Genomic DNA, 18,967 nt, shown 5'->3' on the forward strand with positions numbered 1-18,967 from the left:
TGACCTGGCGGTCACAGAATTCTGTAACATCAGAGCTAGCCCGTGAACTGTGAGATCGTGACCTGAGCCAAAACCAAGAGTCGGACGCTTAACCGACTGAACCACCCAGGCGCCCCGGTGCCTTCTCCTTTATAGCGGAGCGCACTGAGGCCCAGAGGGGGAAGGAACTCGTCCACAGTTAGCAGCAGAGCCAGACTGGCCCTGGCCCCTGCCCTCCACGCCGGGGCTCCTCCATTCCCCATCATGGTCACCTCTCACATGTCTTTGAACCAAGACTGCTTTGGCTCCAGGACTGGCAGAGAGGGGCTTTTTCCGTCGTGGAGCCTGGGGGCTTGGCATGTCGTTGTCCTATTGCGCTTTTAGCTCTGGAGTAGGATGACGCCCTGCACGGGGTCGAGGGAGTGAGGGGGTGTGTGTTGCGAAGCTAGAGTCTGCCATCGCAGGCGGCCCTTGGTTTTGCTCCTTCTGTGGGACCGTGGAGAAGCAGGAGGTGGGGACAGCTGAAGGGGCAGCTGAGCACACCAACAAGGGGCTCAGGGGACTCAATGGCTAAAAATAATGGCGAAACATAGTGATGATGATAGTTATTACTTGTCAGGGGAGGGGCATTTTTGCCTAAGTTATCACTGCTCCTGACAACACTCCGAAGAGGTGGGTACTGTTCTTGTTCCCATTTTACGAATGAAGAAATTGAGGCTCAGGGAAACGGAGTCATCTGTTCAAGGACAGGAAATGGTAGAGTCACGGTTCTAACCCAGGTCAACCCGATTCTAAAACCTGGGCTCGTTCCCAGGCTTGCATGCCTCTTAGGTTCATTAGAAGCCACAGGTGGGAAATGGGGGTGGGTCCCGGGGAGAGAAGGAAGAGGTGGCCACGGAGTGTGAACACAGGACCAAGCCTGGGGTAACCTGGGAACCCGAGTTCACATAGGGCTCAGGTTAGAGGGTGTGGGAGGGAGGGGGAGAAACAGGATTTTCTGACCTTCCTGGGAAATCAGTGCAACTATGATATTTGTTAGCTATAAATATTTGCCTTATTAGAAAATAAAGTTGAGCGATTAAGAAGCTATGTGTTAATTCACTTAACAATGACCACATAAATAACACCTTTTCTGAAAAATAACTACCTTTTCCAAAACAAGAGTCATTTAGTGAGAAGAGCGGCCTTGTTTTGCATTTTTGTAAATATCTTGAATGTCAGGCTGAACAGAAGAGAGTTAGAGTCTCATATTTGCTTCTGCAGTCAATCTGTTGTGTATCACTGCTAGGTAAATTCTAGAAAACTCCATGTCTTATTAGCATTATTATGAAAAGAGTTTTGGCCTCCTGGACCACCTCCTGAGGGTTCCTGGTCCATTCTTTGAGAACTGCTGCTGTGGGGGTATAAATTGTTAGCCAAGATTAATTGAGCAATTATACTGAGCCACACCCTGTGCTAAGTGGTTTACATGTATCGACTTCTTTAAAAAAATTTTTTTTAATGTTTATTTATTTTTGAGACAGAGAGAGACAGAGCATGAATGGGGGAGGGGCAGAGAGAGAGGGAGACACAGAATCGGAAGCAGGCTCCAGGCTCTGAGCCATCAGCCCTGAGCCCGACGCGGGGCTCGAACTCACGGAGCGCGAGATCGTGACCTGGCTGAAGTCGGACGCTTAACCGACTGAGCCACCCAGGCGCCCCTGTATCGACTTCTTAATGTGTATTAGTGTGATGTGTGATGTAATACTATAAGTAGTGTGATGTATTACATAATATCTGATGTATTACAGTTTTTCTTTTCCAGAGAGGTTAAATGACCTGCCCAGGGTCACAGAGCCACTGGGTAGGAGAGATTTGAACCCAGGCAGTCTGGTTCTAGAGCCAGGGTCTTTAAACACCAGGCTGTGGGTTTCCAAACTCTGCTTTCAGGGGCCTCCCGTTGGAGAATAAGACACAGAATTAATAGGCCAGGGCAGTGTAGCGATGACCAAATCGACTTCTAGGCCACTGCTCGTTCTGGCTCGTCTAAGTGTCTGTTAACCTCAGTGGGTCTGGAGGAATTTAGCAGCAGGACCACACCCCCTCTGGTGTACTGCCCCAGCAGAGGGCCTGGTGTGCGGTGGCCAGCCCTGCAGGATCGATCAGGAGGAATCTGTAACCGAATAAAAGCACAGACCAAATGTTTAGCAGCAGACCGCGATGAAAACTACAAATGTGTATGCTGACCATCCGGAAGTCACTGGCGTTCAGGCAAGGGAGAGAGAACACAGCCGACATTACAGGAGAGCTGTCGAAGCTCCCCGAGCCTCAGCTTCTCCATCTGTATGTCGGGGCTGATAGAGGTGTCTCCAGGATTAAAGGGGCTCATGGAGGCGGCTCTGCCTAACTGGTGCCTGGGAAGGATGGAATCTGAATTCCTTGAAGCCTAAATTCCGTTTGCCCCCAAGCTTCCAGCTCAGCTGGTGATTTCCTCCCTAGCTTATAATTAAATAAGGTAATACGAGTGAAAGTGCTTTGGAAATTCTAAAGCCCTAGACAATGCTGGGTGCTGTCATTGGTCTAGTTTTCCGGGATTGGCAAACAATCTGCCTTTTAGTATCCATTAGGCGCCTCCCTGTTCCTTGCTCCTTCCCCACCTTCCCTCCAGGGGTGGCCACAGTTTCCTTGATTTAAGCTGTTCCCAAGGCAAGGAGGTGGGGGGTGGGCTCCCTCCCTTCCTCTTGAGATTGTCAGCTCCTTTTCTTTCGGGGCGTCTTGGGCTGAGTTCTGTCTTTCCCTAGAATACTTACAAGGAAAAGAGACTAATTCCCAGCATCTGGCTGAATGAAAATAATTACATCTGAGCTGCTTTGCTTCTGTGGCTCCAGCTCGGCATTCAGTAGGAGGATCAAAGGAAGAGGGTGGAGTCTGAGAGGTTTTTTTTTTTTTTTTCTTTTTCCAACCAGAGCAGGGCTTTCTGCTCAAGTGAATGTGTTCTGCTAAGTAGTCGGATGGTGTGGACGGGTGGGGACTAGCAAAGGACTTCAGTGGGTCACCAGCATGCTTTGATAGGTTACAGAAAAGCTTTCCTTATCTAGAATTTAAACAAGAAAGTTGCAACAATTGGAATTTGATCCCAAATACTATTCAGTCATACTGGATGTTGACAACGATGAGCTTAAGCTCCTGAAGGGCCTCTGAATCACCAAAGATTTAATTATGTTCAGCAGTAAAACTATTATTATTCTGTGTAATACTGACCAACATTTGCATAGCCCTCACAATTGACCAAGATCCTCATGATTATAGTCTATTTGGTCCTCACCACAGGGCTGGGAGGTGGGTAGGAGTGAGTGCCTCCAGTTCACAGGTGCAGAGAGGTTGAAGTGACAGCTTAAGATTGCTAGGCGGAGAGGGGTGCCTGGGTGGCTCAGTCGGTTAAGCGTCCGACTTAGGCTCAGGTCATGATCTCACCGCTTGGGAGTTTGAGCTCCGTGTCAGGTTCTGTGCTGACAGCTCAGAGCCTGGAGCTTGCTTTTAGATTCAGTCTCCCTCTCTGCCTGTCCCTGGCTCGCACTCTGTCTCTCAAAAATAAATAAACATTAAAAAAGTTTTTTTTTTAAAAAAAGATTGCTCGGCTGTGGACCCCTAGTCCTCAGGGAGTAGTTCCCTCAGCCACAGTGCAGCCATGAGCTTTATGGTGCATGAAACAGGGGTGGGCTTTGTGATCTTTGTGGGGCCAGTAGCTTTCAGCAGGCATGGTGAGTGGCTGGGCTTCTAAAGAGAGCTGGCGGGGGGGGTGTTGTGGACGCACAGGTTGGATAGCTCCTGGCCCTCCCCTTCCCAGATCCTCAGCTACCCTTACGCCTGCCAGACACCCAGACCTGCTTTGCCGTGGAGCCCGGGGGTCCTGGCCAGATAGCACGTCTTCACTGCCTCCCTGTCAGGTTCCTGTACACACTGGAGAGAGTGTGGCTCCCCTCTCACAAGCCTCGGGAGTCAAAGCTTCTCACTGCAGCTGCCCCACGAGGCCCCCCACCCCTTAGGTATCACTAGCCCGCTCACGTGTTCATTCATTTTTTTCAGCAAACATGCTTGGCTCAGTCCTTGCCACCACCCCAGAGTTTCCAGTTTAGTGCGAGAGACAGAAATGTCAACCAGCAATCACAGTACAGCAGTAGTCCTTAATTCATCAGACCCATTGCCTCTTTTTTATTTAAAAAAAATTTTTTTTTTCAACGTTTATTTATTTTTGAGATAGGGAGAGACAGCATGAACGGGGGAGAGTCAGAGAGAGAGGGAGACACAGAATCTGAAACAGGCTCCAGGCTCTGAGCTGTCAGCACAAAGCCTGACACGGGGCTTGAACTCACAGACTGCGAGATCATGACCTGAGCCGAAGTCGGACGCCCAACCGACTGAGCCACCCAGGCGCCCCCCCCCCATTGCCTCTTTTTTAATAGAAAGCATTTTACAGCACTCTTTACTATCCTGAAGAAAAATCCATGGATAATACCATATAATATGCCAAAATACACACAGGTGAAGGAATAAGCCCTTACAGCTACCTTGAAGAAGATGGCAAGGAGAGCAGCTTGTGCAAAGGCCCTGGGGCAAGGAGACAGTGATGAGTGATGTCAGAGAGGTGAGGGTGTAGGTAGGAGTGGGTGGGAAGTGGGGGGGGGGAGGACCTTGTAGCAGAGCCCTTTAGCAGTTTTGAATCTTGATAAAGTCAGAACTCTCACTGTTCTGAGGACAGATACCAGGGAGAGCCCAGTGTCTCCATGTGGGAACCTAGGGGAGAGTCCTGGGAGGAGGGGAGAGAGATAAGAAAAAGGAGGTTAGGTGAAGTGGGGGGAAGTGGTGAAGCTTTTCTGAGACTCAGAAGTATGCAGGTTGGTATTTAGGAAAGATGCATGTTATGGCTGGCACGGATATAAGTGTCCTGCAGGCTCCAGGTTCCGCGCTGTGAGCACGGAGCCCAACGTGGGGCTCAAACCCATGAACCGTGAGATCATGACCAGAGCTTAACCCACTGAGCCCACCCAGGCACCCCTTTTATAATTAGTAGAATATGGTATTCAGATTTATTTTCCCATATCATTAGATATTTTTTGAAAACATGGATTTAATAGCTATATATTGTCCCTCTATTATATGGATGAGCCATAATTTATTAAATCTATTCTCTTCTAGGAAAAAATGTAATTAATACTGCCCTGAACATCCTCCTAGCCAAATAATGCCATTTTTCTTTTGAGCTTTTGTTGATGGATTTTGGTTAGTATCCCAGGCACATAGTCTCCATGAGTGGGAGGGAAAACAGTCAATCTGGGGTTTTCAGCTTCTGAATGACCAAATCAACAGATGTACAACTGATTAGATTGTTTGGGAAGTCAGCTATTAAGACAGCAGAGAAAAAACAGCTTGACCCCCATGTGGTTGTTACAGTCAATGTGTAAAGACAGACCCAATCTCTTAGACCAACGTCTACACCCACCATCTATATTCCAATCAATTCTAGCCTATGTGGTCTTCGCGGACATCCCAGAACACCTGTGCCCTGGGTCCCTGCTTCTGTAGTCTTATATCGGCAGCCTGGGGTTCCGGGCCCTTCTGTGAATTTGGAAGCCCTCTCAGAGGTCACTGTGCACAGAATGACTCTTGACTCTGAGTTGTGTTCCCTCCTGCTGGAGTGCTGAATTTCAGAGTTGTAGCTAATGATTCGTTTTCCTTTTAATTGATGTCTTCTCTTTTTTGGACTAAAAAAGACAATGTACAAGTTCCAGGAAATTTGTAAAACCCAGCCAACTTTGAGGAGAAAACAATAAATATCACCATAGTTCCACCATCCATTTAAAAGTACTTTTTTTGGGGGGGGCACCTGGGTGACTCAATCAGTTAAGCATTCGACTGTTGATTTCAGCTCAGTCATGATCTTAGTTCGTGGGATCAAGCCCCACATCAGGCTTGTGCTGACAGTGCAGAACCTGCTTGGGATTCTCTCTCTCCCTCTCCCTCTTCCCCTTCCCCACTCACACACACTCTCTCAAAATAAATAAATAAGTAAACTTTTAAAAAAGCTATAAAACTACTTTTTAGGGTGTAGTATGTGAGCAAAGTGGCTAAGAACTTGGGCTCTGGATCTAGACCAAATGCTACTGCTTACTAGCTGTGTGACTGTGAGTAAGTTACTTGACTTTTCTGTGCCTCCGTTTATTCATTTGTAAAATGGCTTTATTTAAATCGTTGGTGTTTTATTATGGATTTTTGCACTGATGCTGATTTTTAAAGGTGTCACATTATATCTTTATTTTGATTACTGAGATTCGGGGCGCCTTACTCTCTTGTTCTGATCCTGGAGCATGCCAGCAAGACCCGGTTTTCTTTTCTCCCCTCCAGGGTGTTGCTACCCTCTCCCAGCCTTCAGCCCACCTGCTGACCTCTGGGCCTGACCTCTGACCTGCAAGGCCTCTTTGGGTCCGAGGGCTAGTGCTAGAGTGGGCCAGACCACCCTGGAGAGAAAGGCTGTTTGCTGTAGTCTCCCAAGCAGCCTGATTAACATGCGGAAAGATGCAAATTGAGGCAATCCTGCTGTTTTAGAAGAACTTAATATGTTTTTTAAAAAGATAGGGCGAAAAGGCAGAAATTGCAGGAAATTATATATTGCAGGAGTTGTTTATCTTCTGCACAGTTGATTCCAGAGATGCTTCTGGTTTGGGAACAGCGTTTCTTGTGCTCAGAGAGCCCCACCCTCCAGCTGAAGCTATCAAACAGAGGGACCTCTGACCAAGGCCGGAATTCGTTGCTTCCTACTCCTGCTGGCTCAGTCCCAACTGTTGCCACTTCCCAGCCTCTTCCTGGGGTCCATTCACTAACCCACATTTAAGGGGAGCAGTCAAAGCCTTGTTCATATGATATGACTGTTGACATAACTCAGAGCCGCCTTCCGAAGTAGGGTCCCCAGACCAGGACAGTTCCCTGTCTCCAGGACTCCCTGGGGCAGGCTCACCCGTGAGGGAAGAAGCTTGCTTTCGTTACAGCCTAGAAATCTCACTGAAGGTCTGTTGTATCCCTGTGGATTCGACAATGGCACAGCAGTACCCATAATCTTAATGGGCTTTTGGTGATTGTTTCTGGGTCTAGATTGTGTTAGGGATGGCAGGGCAGGTTGAGCAACAAAATAAGCCACCAGCAAAACCTGTATTTGCCATCAGCGGGCAAATGAGGGGAATGAGGTGTGGGGAATCAGCGGGGAATGAGGTGTGGCTGCCTGGAAGCTTTTTCCAGTTAGCGGATTTTTAGAGCCAGTCTTTTTTTTTCTTTTCTTTTCTTTTCTTTTCTTTTCTTTTCTTTTCTTTTCTTTCCTTTCCTTTCCTTTCCTTTCCTTTCCTTTCCTTTCCTTTCCTTTCCTTCTCTTTTCTTTAATTTTAACTAGTTTGCACGGAGGAGGCCTTTCTAAAATGGATTTCACACTTTTCTGAGTCCTCAAACTGAGGCTACAGAACACAAATTCAACTTATCTTGATGATTCGGGGGGGTCATCATTTGGAATCTCAGTTGTTAATCTTTGGAGCCAGACTGTTGTGTTCCAATCCCAGCTTCTCCTGTTAGTAGCTGTGTGGCTTCCGGCGAGGGTGTTAACCTCTCTGGGCCTCAGTTTCCTCATCTTTAAAATGGGACTGATAATGGCATCTACCTCATTGGGGCGGTTGAGAGGATTCAACGAATTAAAATGAATTAGTCACCGTAAAAACAGTGCTTGGCACATCCACCTGAGGTCGACCCATGTGGTATTGCCATTTTCGTAGGTAGGCAGTTCCATAGGGTCCGGCCCAGTGGGGGATGGCATTCCACAAGTGTTGGCCCCTGTTCTTGCAGCTGCTCCGTGCTAGGCACTGTGGGCTGGTATTTGACATATGCCATTTGCCTCAGTCTTCCTGACAGGCTCACAGGGGGCGTTATTACTCTGTTTTTCCAGAGGAGAACACCAAGGCTTAGGTTAAGTTGCTTGTCAGAGGCTGCTGAGCTGATGGGTCGCAGAAGTGGTTTCCAGCCAGGTGGCCTTGACTCCCCTGTACTATTCTCTGTGTCAGGTGTTGTGCCGGGGCCAGGGGCCCCCCTCCCAGGGGAGCACTGAATGGTCCTGGAAGTTACGATAATTAAGTTCTGCATTGATTTTGTCCTCATATTCCTGCCCCCCTTCCTGATCTTGCAGGGCCTTGAAGGTTCTCCTAGGAAGCAAAAGGAAGAGCTCTTTCTCCTGGATTTTTTGGTTTTGGCTGTTGCCAGTATATGTGTGTATTTTAGAGTCAACCGGGGCAGGTTGCTGTGTGTGGCTTGTCTGTGTTCATTCAGGTGCAGGTGTCCTATAGGTGACCTCTGATTGTGTGGAATCACATCTGGAGATACGACTAAACCGTATCCCGGGGAAGCCGGTGGAGGGGTTTTGGATTCCCAGACTGTCCCCTGGGTGCCAGCCTTCCCCACTGCCACCCCTGTCCCAGTGCGCTCCCTGTAGCATTCACACGGAAGCCTAAATTGCCCTGCGTTAAAGGACAGTGTAGTCATCCTGTCCAGCATGTCACTTTGCAGATGGGGAAACTGAGGCTTAGACACCAGAACTATGGGCGCCTTGCTGGGCTATCTCCACTCTGTCCTCAGCAGAATCTGAGAGGTCAGTGTTTTCTTTCTTTCTTTCTTTTTTTTTTTTTAATTTATTTACTTAGAGAGAGTGAGAGTGTGCTAGCTGGGGAGGGGCAGAGAGAGGGAGAGAGAGAGCATCCCAAGCAGGCTCCACACTGCCAGTGCAGAGCCCGATGTAGGGCTGGAACTCATGAGCCATGAGATCGTGACCTGAGCTGAAATCTAGAGTCAGAAGCTTAACCGACTGAGCCACCAGGTGCCCCAAGAGGTCAGTATTTTCTGATGCCACTGCCCGCTGCCTCCGTGAGGAGGAGCCAGCGCTGGCTTCGTGGGCCTATGATCTGTGCAGTCACACAGGGCCTAAGTTCGGTTTAATGCCCTGCTGTCACATTTTCCCTTTCCACTGGGCCCCACAGATTATATAGCCAGTGCTGGGAGAAGCCCACCTGGTCCTAAGCCACCTCCTTTTTCTAGGCCATGGGATAGAACTCCCCAGGGAGGCATTTAAAATGCTTCCTCCATCCAGCATGGGGTGGGATTGAAACTTTCTCCTACAGTGACTATAGGGGACAGACTTAGAAGGCTAGAGATCTTTTTGGGAGGCTGAGAGGGAATGCCCTGAAGTCTACCTGCCTCGGTTACCCTCTGTGTGACTGTGGGCCTATGACAGCCTTTAAAAGCCTCAGTGTCCTCATCTGTAACATGGGGAGAATAGTGGAGTTACCTCACATGGTCTTTATGAGGATTCAATACAATAACGTATGTAAAGAGAAGGCTTAACACAGCGACTTGCGTACAGTAAGTGCTCAATAAGTCAGCCATTCTCTTATTCCAGGTCTGAAGTCCTAGGTTTCTCTGGAGGCTCCAGGATTCCTGAGGGTGCTAGGCCTTGCAAGCCCCCAGTCCAGCTCTGTCTTCCTCTCGGGTCAGTCTTGAAGAGGGACACGATGAAAGCCGTCCTTACCCGCGCACCTCTGTGCTCTGGCTGCTGTGTGCCTCAGCACTGCCCCTCCTCAGAGCCTCCCTTTAGTGGGTACTTCCGTCCCAGATTAACCAGAGGCCAGCCCCTCCCTGCCCCTTCCCCCCACCCCGACCCCGGAGTCCAAAGAAACCAGGGAAGGGGGCCTCGCAGCTGGAACGCGCTCCCTCTCAGCGGAGTGGTATGCCGGAAGAGGCCTGACTTTGCAGCCAGTTCATACGTGCTGAATTACACTCTGCTGGTTGCCAGCTGGTGATCTTGGGCAGGTCAGCTTCTTCTGCCCCAGCTTCCTCATTTATAAAAAAGCAACAGAGGATTACTTCTCGGGCTAAAGGTGATAAGGAACTCAGTGACTTGGCTACACGTATGGTATCTAATAAATGTTTGTTGAATGAATGAATCAGTGAGTGAGTGAGTGAGTGAACGGATGCTCTGTGTTTGCTGTTGTCAGCTGTCCTTGAAGGGAGGCATTTGGGGTGGGGTGGGGCAGGGACAGAGGCCACATATGTTGCGTGTGCAAGGAGGGCAAGTGTCCAAATAGCCCTAAGAGCTTACACGTACATGGCATCTAGTGTGCACCATATCCTGTTTTCAGCAGTACACTCGTATTAACTCACTTCAGCCTCACAACAAGCCTATGAGGTAGGCATTGCCAGTACCCTATTTTGCAGATGAGGAACTGAGTGCAGAGAGGGCGATTAACTTGCCCTAGGTCACACAGCTAGAAAGGGTTGGAACTGAAGCAGGCGGTCTGGCTCCGGTGACCATATTCTTAACCATTATACCACCACCTTCTCCCTTTTGACCACGCCCTTCAAACTTGTGGGAGGTTGCCTTTTCAGCGCTGCCACCATTTTGGTCCTCACCGGGCTGTGGGGCTGAGCTCAAGAGACCCTCTTCCCCACTGAGAGGAAGGGGGCAGCGTGAGAGTTGGGTGACTTCCCCACAGGCCCTAGCCCTTGAGGGCAGGCCAGGCCCAAAGGACTAGAAGACAAAACTCCGAGCTCTGGCCAGTTGGCAGGAGATTTGTCGGGATGCAGAGATTTCAGGTTGAAGAGGCCACAGGGGGATGGGTGGAGAGAAGGACATGGGGGCATTTCTGCCCAGTGCCCTGTCAGCCATGGCAGACTGAGGGGCTTGGGGTCATGGGGAGGGATCCAGCAGTCCTCAGCAGGGCCTGGATACCTTCTTTGTGCTCTTGGGCTGAGTATTGGGTCAGCCAGGGCCATGAACGACCCGGGGAGTCAGAAACCCAGGGCTCTGCCTGGTGAACTTGGGGGAGTCGCTCCCTGCTCTGAGCCCTAGACTCCTCAGCTGTAAAACGGGCCATATCTACCTTCGAGAGTTGGGTGGGCCTCTCCTGGGTTACTGGGTGTGAAAGCAATGCCTCATCTGGGCTGTCCTCCAGGAGCCACACAGGGTGTGAGAGAATGAGGCAGTGTGGACAGAGTGAGGGCTTTGAGGTTGGCAGACCAAGTTCAGAGTAGCCTTGAGGCTGGCCGTTTCACCTCTCTGAGCCCCCTGGTAAAATAGTAATAAAGGGACGTGCGCGTTAACATGGACGTGCCTGCTCCTCTGCTAAGTGCTTTGCAATTTGGCCCTCACGACGGTGCCTTGAGGTCTGTACTGCCGTCAGCCCTGTGTTACAGAGGGGAAGCTGAGGCTCTGAGAGCTTGCCTCCCTTGTTTGAGGGCACACAGCTAGAAAGTGGCAGAGCCAGAATTCAGACCGGGGCAGCTGGCTCCAGAATGTACCTGCTTCACACCCCCCCCCCCCCGGCTGCTCCATTAGACCTGCCCGGTGGGGTTTGAGGATGAAATGAGACCGTCCAAAGTGTTAGCCCAGGGCCTGGCCCTTGGTTGGTGCAGGGCAAATGTAACATGCTGTCCTTTCTAACCAGGCTGGTGCTCAAATCCTCCTATTTTCCAGGGCCCTGGGGCTGTGTTTCCACAGGGATTGGGGCACCTTCCAGCCTACTCCTGCCTCACACCCCTGTTCTCTCTCCCTCTCACCAGGATGTAGCCACCATGCAGTTCTGTGCCAACAAGCTGGACAAGAAAGATTTCTTTGGGAAGTCCGACCCCTTCTTGGTGTTTTACAGAAGCAACGAGGATGGAACGTAAGTTCTCTAACAGCACTTCACCCCCTTTCGGGAATCAGGGATAGAGGGGTGTGGTGACCCACCAGGCAAGAGGGCTTGGGCCCGCCTCTTCCCAGTGCTGCCCTGGGGCTCCTGCTCAGGGTGGAAGTCTGGGGCTCCTGGGTGGTGCCCTGACACGTGGTAGGGACTGGTGTGTGTGTAGGGGTAAGGGGTGGGGACAGCTTCCAAGCCAGCAGTGCCCTCCTGAGGGGCTCAGCAATGGTGGGTGGTAGGTACGTTGGAGGTGAGGGGAGCGGGCAAAAACAGGGCTAAGCTGGGAATAAGGAGCTCCTGTAACAGCCCCTTCTTCTTCCACACAGATCAGTGCCTATCTCTAGCCCACCCGGTCTCCACCCGCAGCCGTCTCGACACCCCACTACCACCTGTGCCCCCCACCCAATTACCAGACGCTCAGCCTGGCAAATCTGAACCCTTTTACCTGCCCAGCCCCACACCTTGCCACAGGCTTCATTCACACGTCTTCAAAGCCCCCTTTCCTCCTCTCCTCTCCCTAATCTAGAAGCCACCCACAATATGACAGAAACACACACAACACACTGGCAAATGTAGGTCAGCCATGCACACAGATGCACAGATTCTAGGTTGAGGGTCTGGGGACCTCGGTGCCCCCCACCAACTCGCTGTGTGACCTGGGGCAAGTTATGCCCCCTCTCTGGGCCTATATTCTCATCAGTAAAATGAACCAGTTGGATTAGGAGGTCTCCATGGTCTCTTTAAGCAGTCCAGCTCTGGGAGGCTGTGGCCACTCACAGCTGGGATTCTGCAGAACCAGGAAGCGATGGGGCCAGGGAGGTTAATTAGAGAAACGCTGCTGGAGAAGGGGAACTTGGAAGCAGGTTTGAAAGGAGGGGAAGAAAATGGGTCCTTGGGGGAGGAGCGGGGAAGAATAATAGGGTAGGGAAAATGCAAGTAAGTGCAAAGCAGGTATGCTCTGAGCAGGGCACAGAGAGGCGTCCACCAAGTTCCCCTAGAGTCTGAAACTCTGGGTGTGTGTGTGTGTGTGTGTGTGTGTGTGTGTGCGCGCGCGCGCGCGCGCGCGCTGGGGGGCAGGGAGTAGCAGGAGGAGGTGTGTTTCAGTTCGAGGGGAAAACTGATTTTAAAACCTGAAGGAACAAAACAAGGGAAATTAGGTATGATCATTTGCATAACAAAAGGAGTCTTTGTCTCACCGAAGGACTCCCAGCAGGATTTCTTTAAATAATTCTTGTTGACTTTGACTTGACTTGAGGGAGGGAGGAAAAGGGCCCAGTGATGCTCTGGGCGCCCACGGAAAGAAAATGTCCCCACAGGTCCCCTCCAGAGAGGCGATGCCTGGCCAGGCCGGGTCTGTCTCTGAGGTGAAGGCCAGCCGGCCGAGAGAGGGATTTTGGTTTGGGAGCAGGAGAGGGGTGTGTTGCAAAGTGTTTGCCAGTGATTGTTCTAGAAGAGCCTGTGTAGGATGGGTGGGGAGGGGGCAGGGAAGAGGGAGAGACTCGTGACTGACACCGCGAACAGGTGGGAGGTGCTGAGCGCAGGCGAGCCTTGCTGTGGAAATGCAGGGAGGAAGCGGGGAGGGGAGGACCTCGCTAGGCAGGACTCGGGTGGCCACTGACGGCAGAGCCCCCCTCCTCCCCAGTAGTGGAGCTGTGGGGAACCCAGAGTGTTAAAGATGGCAAAGGAGCTGGTCAGATGGGGGAGGCAATGGGAGTTTATCTGGGGGCGACTTTCGCTCGAAGCATGGGGGCTGGAGCTGTCTTGGAGGGGACGCTCAGGGCAGCTCAGGAAACCCACCCAGAAGCCCCTGAAGGGTGGGCCAGCCTGCGGGCACAGGTTGAGGCTGAACTGGTGCAAGCCGGGTTTGAGGAGAGAGGAGTAGAAGACGGCCCCAGTTAGGAAGAGGACAGGAGGAAGGTCAGCGAGGGACCCCAGGGAGTGGAATGTCATGCCTGCCTCCCCAGGAGGGAAGGGGAGGGAGGCACCCACAGAGCACCCCCTGTGCTCTGGCCCTGTTGCAGCCTGTCCTGCCTCGTTCAGTCCCAGTCTCTCCTCTGGGATCAAGAACGTGATGGAGAGCCGGGCTGTGCCAGCCCGCCTGCTGTGTAACTTTAGGCAAGTCTCTTAACCCACGGAACTTTCTGGGAGGGTGGATATGTTCTGTGTCTGGCTATCCAGTGCAGTCGCCAGTAGCTACATGTAGCTGTTGAGTATGTGAAACGGGGCTAGTGTGACTGAGGAACTGGGGTTTTAATTGAATGGAGGTTAATTTAAAGGTCAGTAGCCCCATGGGGCTACCACGTTGGACAGTGCAACTATAACGTCCACAGCTCAGTTTCTCAGTATACGCAGTGGGGATAATCATAACACCTCCCTCACAGGGTTACTTTGAGGACCAAATGAGTTAATGTAAGTAGAACAGGGCCTGGCAGTGGTAGCTACTGTTTTCTCCCCGTTTTACAATGAAGGGGAAGCTCAGAGAGACAAAGTCACTTGCCCTGGGCTGCACAGCTGGTTGAAGTGGCCCTGGGACTGGAGCCTCGCCTGTCTGGCCCTGTGGCTCCTGCTGTCCCACACCACGTCCTGAGCGTATGCCCGTCTGTCAGAGTGAATGGAGTTGAGTCATGCATGACAGGATGGCAGGGACCGTGGCCACACTGAGACCTGGCCCCCCAGGGCAAGTGCAGCGGGGAGTCGAGGGGTCTGTGGATTTGGTGGTGAGGGGCCCCGGGGGACCTTAGAGAAAGCAGTTTCAGACGAGAGTCTGAAGCAGAAAACAGGACTACACAGGGCTCAGGGAGAAGCATGTAGGGAGGAAATCGGGCTCATAGCTCAGAAGACTGGGTCAAGAAACTGGCTGGCAGGGGATAGGAGACAGAGAAGTCAGCGGGTCCAGAAAGATGGAGGGGCTGGGAGACTCCAAAGCAGGGCAGCAGGCTGGTGTCACTGCTCCAGGTAGGAGGCCTCTGGAGCCCGGCCAGGGCTTCTGCACCCTGGAACCTCCCTCCCTTCACCGCCCAGCTGCTGCACCTGATTCTCCCCCAACCCTTTCCTCTTCCTGCCTTACCTACCTGCCCCAGCTTGGGCAGCCACGGTCCCTCCTGTCCCCGTCGCCCCTGTTCCTGTCCTCGTCACCAGCTCCGGGGTGTGTGGGGAGGTCTCCCACATGTATCTCTACTCTCCAGTGGGCGGGCGAGAAGGAGCAGAGAAACGCTGAGCCGCGGTGACAGGAATGACATTTTGACTTGAAAATTGCCAGAGAAGAAATGGCACAGGCTGTGTGGGCATGGGTGGGGCCCAGGCACTTTCCGGGGTGACCTTTCCAGGCTGGGAGGGGGCTGGAGTGGATGCTGGGAAGTGTCAGGGGGACAGCCTCTGCCCCCAGCTGCACCCTGGCTCCTGGCTGCCCCTCCAGGTGGTGGGGCAGGCTTCTGGGATAGGGCCAGCAGGCGTGGCGTGGGGAGTGGGCAGGGATGCTGGATTGGAGCCCAGCGGGATAAGCCAATTCAACACTTTTAGTTTGCAAAGCAGGCTCATGGATTCAGACTGGAAGAGCCTAAAGTGTCTTAGAGATTGTCTAAGCCAGGGGCCTTACTTTCACTGCCTTGAATGCCAGTGAAATCTGTGGAAACTCTCCTCTGAGACATACAGATATTCGTTAGTTCGTTCCAAAAAAAATATTTAGTGAACACTTACTAAGTGCCAGGCACTGTTCTGAGCACTGGAGATACACCAGTGATCAAAGAAGACAAAACGCTTGCCTTTACAGGACTTACATTTTAGTGATAGACCGTACGATAAATAAGGAGATACACAGACTATGTCAAATGTCAAACAGTAACAAGTGAAAAAGAAAAAAAAGCATGGAAGGGGTCTAGGGGATGTCGGAGTCAGGGGACCAGGAGCTAGCTGTCAATTTGATATATGGTGCTCAGGGCAAGTGCTCGTGTCAGAGGGGTGACATTTGAGTAAAGACCTGAAGGAAGTGAGGAGGCAAGCCATGAACATGGAGATCTGGGACAGTGTTCCAGGAGGGGGACAGCAAGCAGATGAGAGTCACCCACCCAATTTCCCCCAATTCCAGGGGTTCACAAACCCTGAAATCCCATCCACAGGTCCTTCCATGGGTCTCAGATGAAGAATGGCTGATAGCAGCCAACTCCCTGAGTTCACAGGGGAGGGTTCTGCTAGCTCAAAGTCACACAGGGTGGGGGGAGGGGGGAGGAAGGGCAGAACCCATATCTCCTGATGCTCTGCACCTGCTCCCTCAAACATCACCAAGAGGGGCACCTGGGTGGCTCAGTGGGTTAAGCATCTGACTCACGATCTCAGCTCAGGTCTTGATCTCAGGATCGTGAGTTCAAGCCCCACTTTGGGCTCTGTACTGGACATAAAGCCTACCTAAACAACCAAACCAAAAAACATCACCAAGAACTGGCCATCTAGTTGGGGGGCCTGGGGGGCTCAGTTGGTTAAGTGTCAGACTTCGGCTCAGGGCATGATTTCGCAGTTCGTGAGTTCTAGCCCCCCCCCCCCCCCCCCCCCCCGCATCGGGCTCTGTGCTGACAGCTCGGAGCCTGGAACCCGCTTCAGAGTCTGTGTCTCCCTTTCTCTCTGCCCCTCCCCAGCCCGTGCTCGCGCTCTCTCTCTCTCTCTCAAAAATAAAATAAACGTTAGAAAGAATAAAATAAAAAAAGAAAGAAGTGGCCATCTAGTTCCTGGCTGGATGCCGCTAGTGACAGGTGGCTCATCACCTCACGCAGCTGTAGTTTCCACTGTCTGGCATCCGCAGAGCCTCTTGGGTTGTGGCCCCTCTGTTGACCTGGATTCTGTCTCCCTCGATTCGGGCCTGACACCTTCCCTCTCTTCTTCACCAGCTTCACCATCTGCCACAAGACCGAAGTCATGAAGAACACCCTAAACCCAGTCTGGCAAACTTTCTCCATTCCTGTGAGAGCACTCTGCAACGGGGACTATGACCGGTGAGATGAGAAAATGTCCCTCCCCAGCGCAGGTGCAGGTGCAGGCTGCCCAGGCAGTATGGGCGGAGCCTCCTGGAGCTGCACTGTCCCTGCCTCTCACCTCCCTGGGCAGTGTCTGCCTTTATCTCCTCCCAGGCCTCCCTCCCCACCCTCCCCCACCGCTGTCTGCCCTCCCCTCCCCCGCATTGGTGAAGACCTCCCCAGGCTGGGGGATCGGGATTCCCCCCGAGGGAGCCCTTGTGGGTGTTGGGGGTCCTGGCCTGGAGCTCTGCAGCCTGTGTCTCCATGATTTCCAGCGGAGGGGCAAGTGGGAGCAGGTTGGGGCTCTAGGTGCAGGCTGAGGTGGCCGGGGCCCCCACCAGCCCCAACGCCTTGCAGATGGAATCTGGGGAATCAGCATCCCAAGATAAATGGGGGGTGGGGGGTGGGGCGGAGTACGGAGAACTCGTGAAACTTTTTTGATGTGACAGCTTACTCTTACGACACGTCCACTATCGCCATCACCCTTTAGAGTGTAGACTGTTGGGCGTAGGTCCCCGGTACGCGGCTTCTAATCCTGGCTCTGTGACTTAAAAGCCCTGGCACCCTGGGCAAACTTTGACCTGTCTGAGCTTCAGTTTCCTTATCTGTAAAATGGGTTTTAAATGGCTACCTACCTGCCTTAAAGGGCTGCTCAGAAGCCCCACAAGCAGGCTCTGGTGTGCATAAAATACCAAACCTGGCATTTTGTCCACAAGCGTTTATAGACTTCCTACCAGGCACCAGGCACTGTGCGCTAGATGCTGGGAAATCCGCAGGGAACAAAACACATAGTCTTCACCCTTTGCCCAACCTTGTGGAGTTTACATTCTCGCGGGGGAGGCAGACATTAATCCAATAATCACACAGAGAAACATGTAATTACAAACTGTGGTAAGTGCCGGGGAGTGGGGGGGGTGGGGGTAGAAGCTGGAAGCTGGAAGGTGGTATCGGTCTGTGTTAAGTCACGAGAACCCAGCCTGGTTTCCTGGTGATTGCTGTTGCTGGGGGATGAGCTGGCAGGGGGTTCACAGGCAGGGCTGCCTGGGCAGCCTTGAGGAGGCCGGGCCTCTGCTGGCCACTTCGACAGGAATACTGGGGTGTCAGACACCTTCGGGGCATCCTGGCCGATGGCATTGGCGTGGGCTCCCTGGGACCCTGCTCGCAGTGGCTTCCGACTGGGTATGTGTGGTGGGATGGAGAGTGAATGACAAGGTGGATGGCCTTCAGACACCCCTGTCTTCCTCCAGGAAGCCCTCAAGATTGCCTTACTAGGTTGCTGATCCAGGAGATGAAGTGGCTCCTTTTCCCGCCTCTTTGTTGGGAACCGAACAGCCACAATCTGCTCCAAAGGCTGTCACTGAGCACCTCCAGAGGCAGTCACAGAGGCTGGCTCCACTATGCCAGCAGCTGTGTGGCACTCAGGGGAATATAAATGTAGCCACGTTTCCATCTTGAGGGAACTTGAAGTCTGACCACAGGGAGTTCAGATGTGTGCACATCTGCATTTTAGATAGCTAAATAATGGTGCAAAATAAGACTGGAGACAAAAATAGGCATTCCAGCCAAATGAACGCCTGGTATGTGTCTGACCGGGTCCTGAGGCTTCTGGGGGGCTGGGGGCTGGGAGGACGGTCTGGTTGGAGCAGCAGGGTGAAAAGGAGGCTTGGGGAAGGCTGGGAGGAGCTGGGGGTATTGGTTCCTGGAAGAATGGTTGAGATGACAGGAAAAGGGAGGGGAAATTCAAGGCTGAGGGATGGGAGAGCCTGGCAGGTCAAGTTGCACAGGGTGGGAGGAATTGAGATCTCTGGCTCCTCTGCCCAGAGGCTGTTGGGGGTCCAGCTGACCCCCCACAGCCCTGCACCCTCAGAACCCAACCCCGTCGGGGACAGTGAGGAGGGCAGCCGGGCTCAGAGGCCTGGGGTCACTGTGCAGCCACTGGAGGAGGTGAGGGTGTGGTGGAGGGTGCAGATGGTGGGGAACACCCCCACAGGCCCCCATTTCCCCCTCCCAGGCTGAGCCCCAGACCAGTTTCCCTGCAGAATGGCCAGGCAGCTGGGTCCTTCTCCACAGCCAGGAACAGATTGACCGTGAAGTGAAGTGACTGATGGTAGTGTTAATGGAGGGGCCAGGCATGTCACGCTGGCCTGGAAAACGAGCAGGCCTGTCTGCTGCTGTGCTCCAGGGTGACCTATGTACCCAACAGCCACTTGGGAGGTGCAAATGTCCGGGAGGCCCTCTCAGGGGAGG

At 52.4% G+C, this 18,967-nt stretch overlaps 1 protein-coding gene across 2 annotated transcripts in view; it reads left to right on the forward strand.

Moving 5' to 3' along the window:
* Positions 1-18,967, forward strand: part of CPNE5 (copine 5) — a 92,623-nt gene that overhangs the window by 45,985 nt on the left and 27,671 nt on the right. For both annotated transcript variants that reach the window (XM_047102661.1, XM_047102662.1), the window contains 2 exons: positions 11,599-11,702; positions 16,595-16,699. In XM_047102661.1, coding sequence (XP_046958617.1) covers positions 11,599-11,702; positions 16,595-16,699 — 209 coding nt within the window. The remainder of the gene's footprint in view (positions 1-11,598; positions 11,703-16,594; positions 16,700-18,967) is intronic.

This window comes from Lynx rufus, unplaced genomic scaffold (assembly GCF_022079265.1).
Source record: "Lynx rufus isolate CCGP_SWC_20201006 ecotype Redwood Valley unplaced genomic scaffold, mLynRuf1.p SCAF_6, whole genome shotgun sequence".
NCBI classification, from domain to species: domain Eukaryota; kingdom Metazoa; phylum Chordata; class Mammalia; order Carnivora; family Felidae; genus Lynx; species Lynx rufus.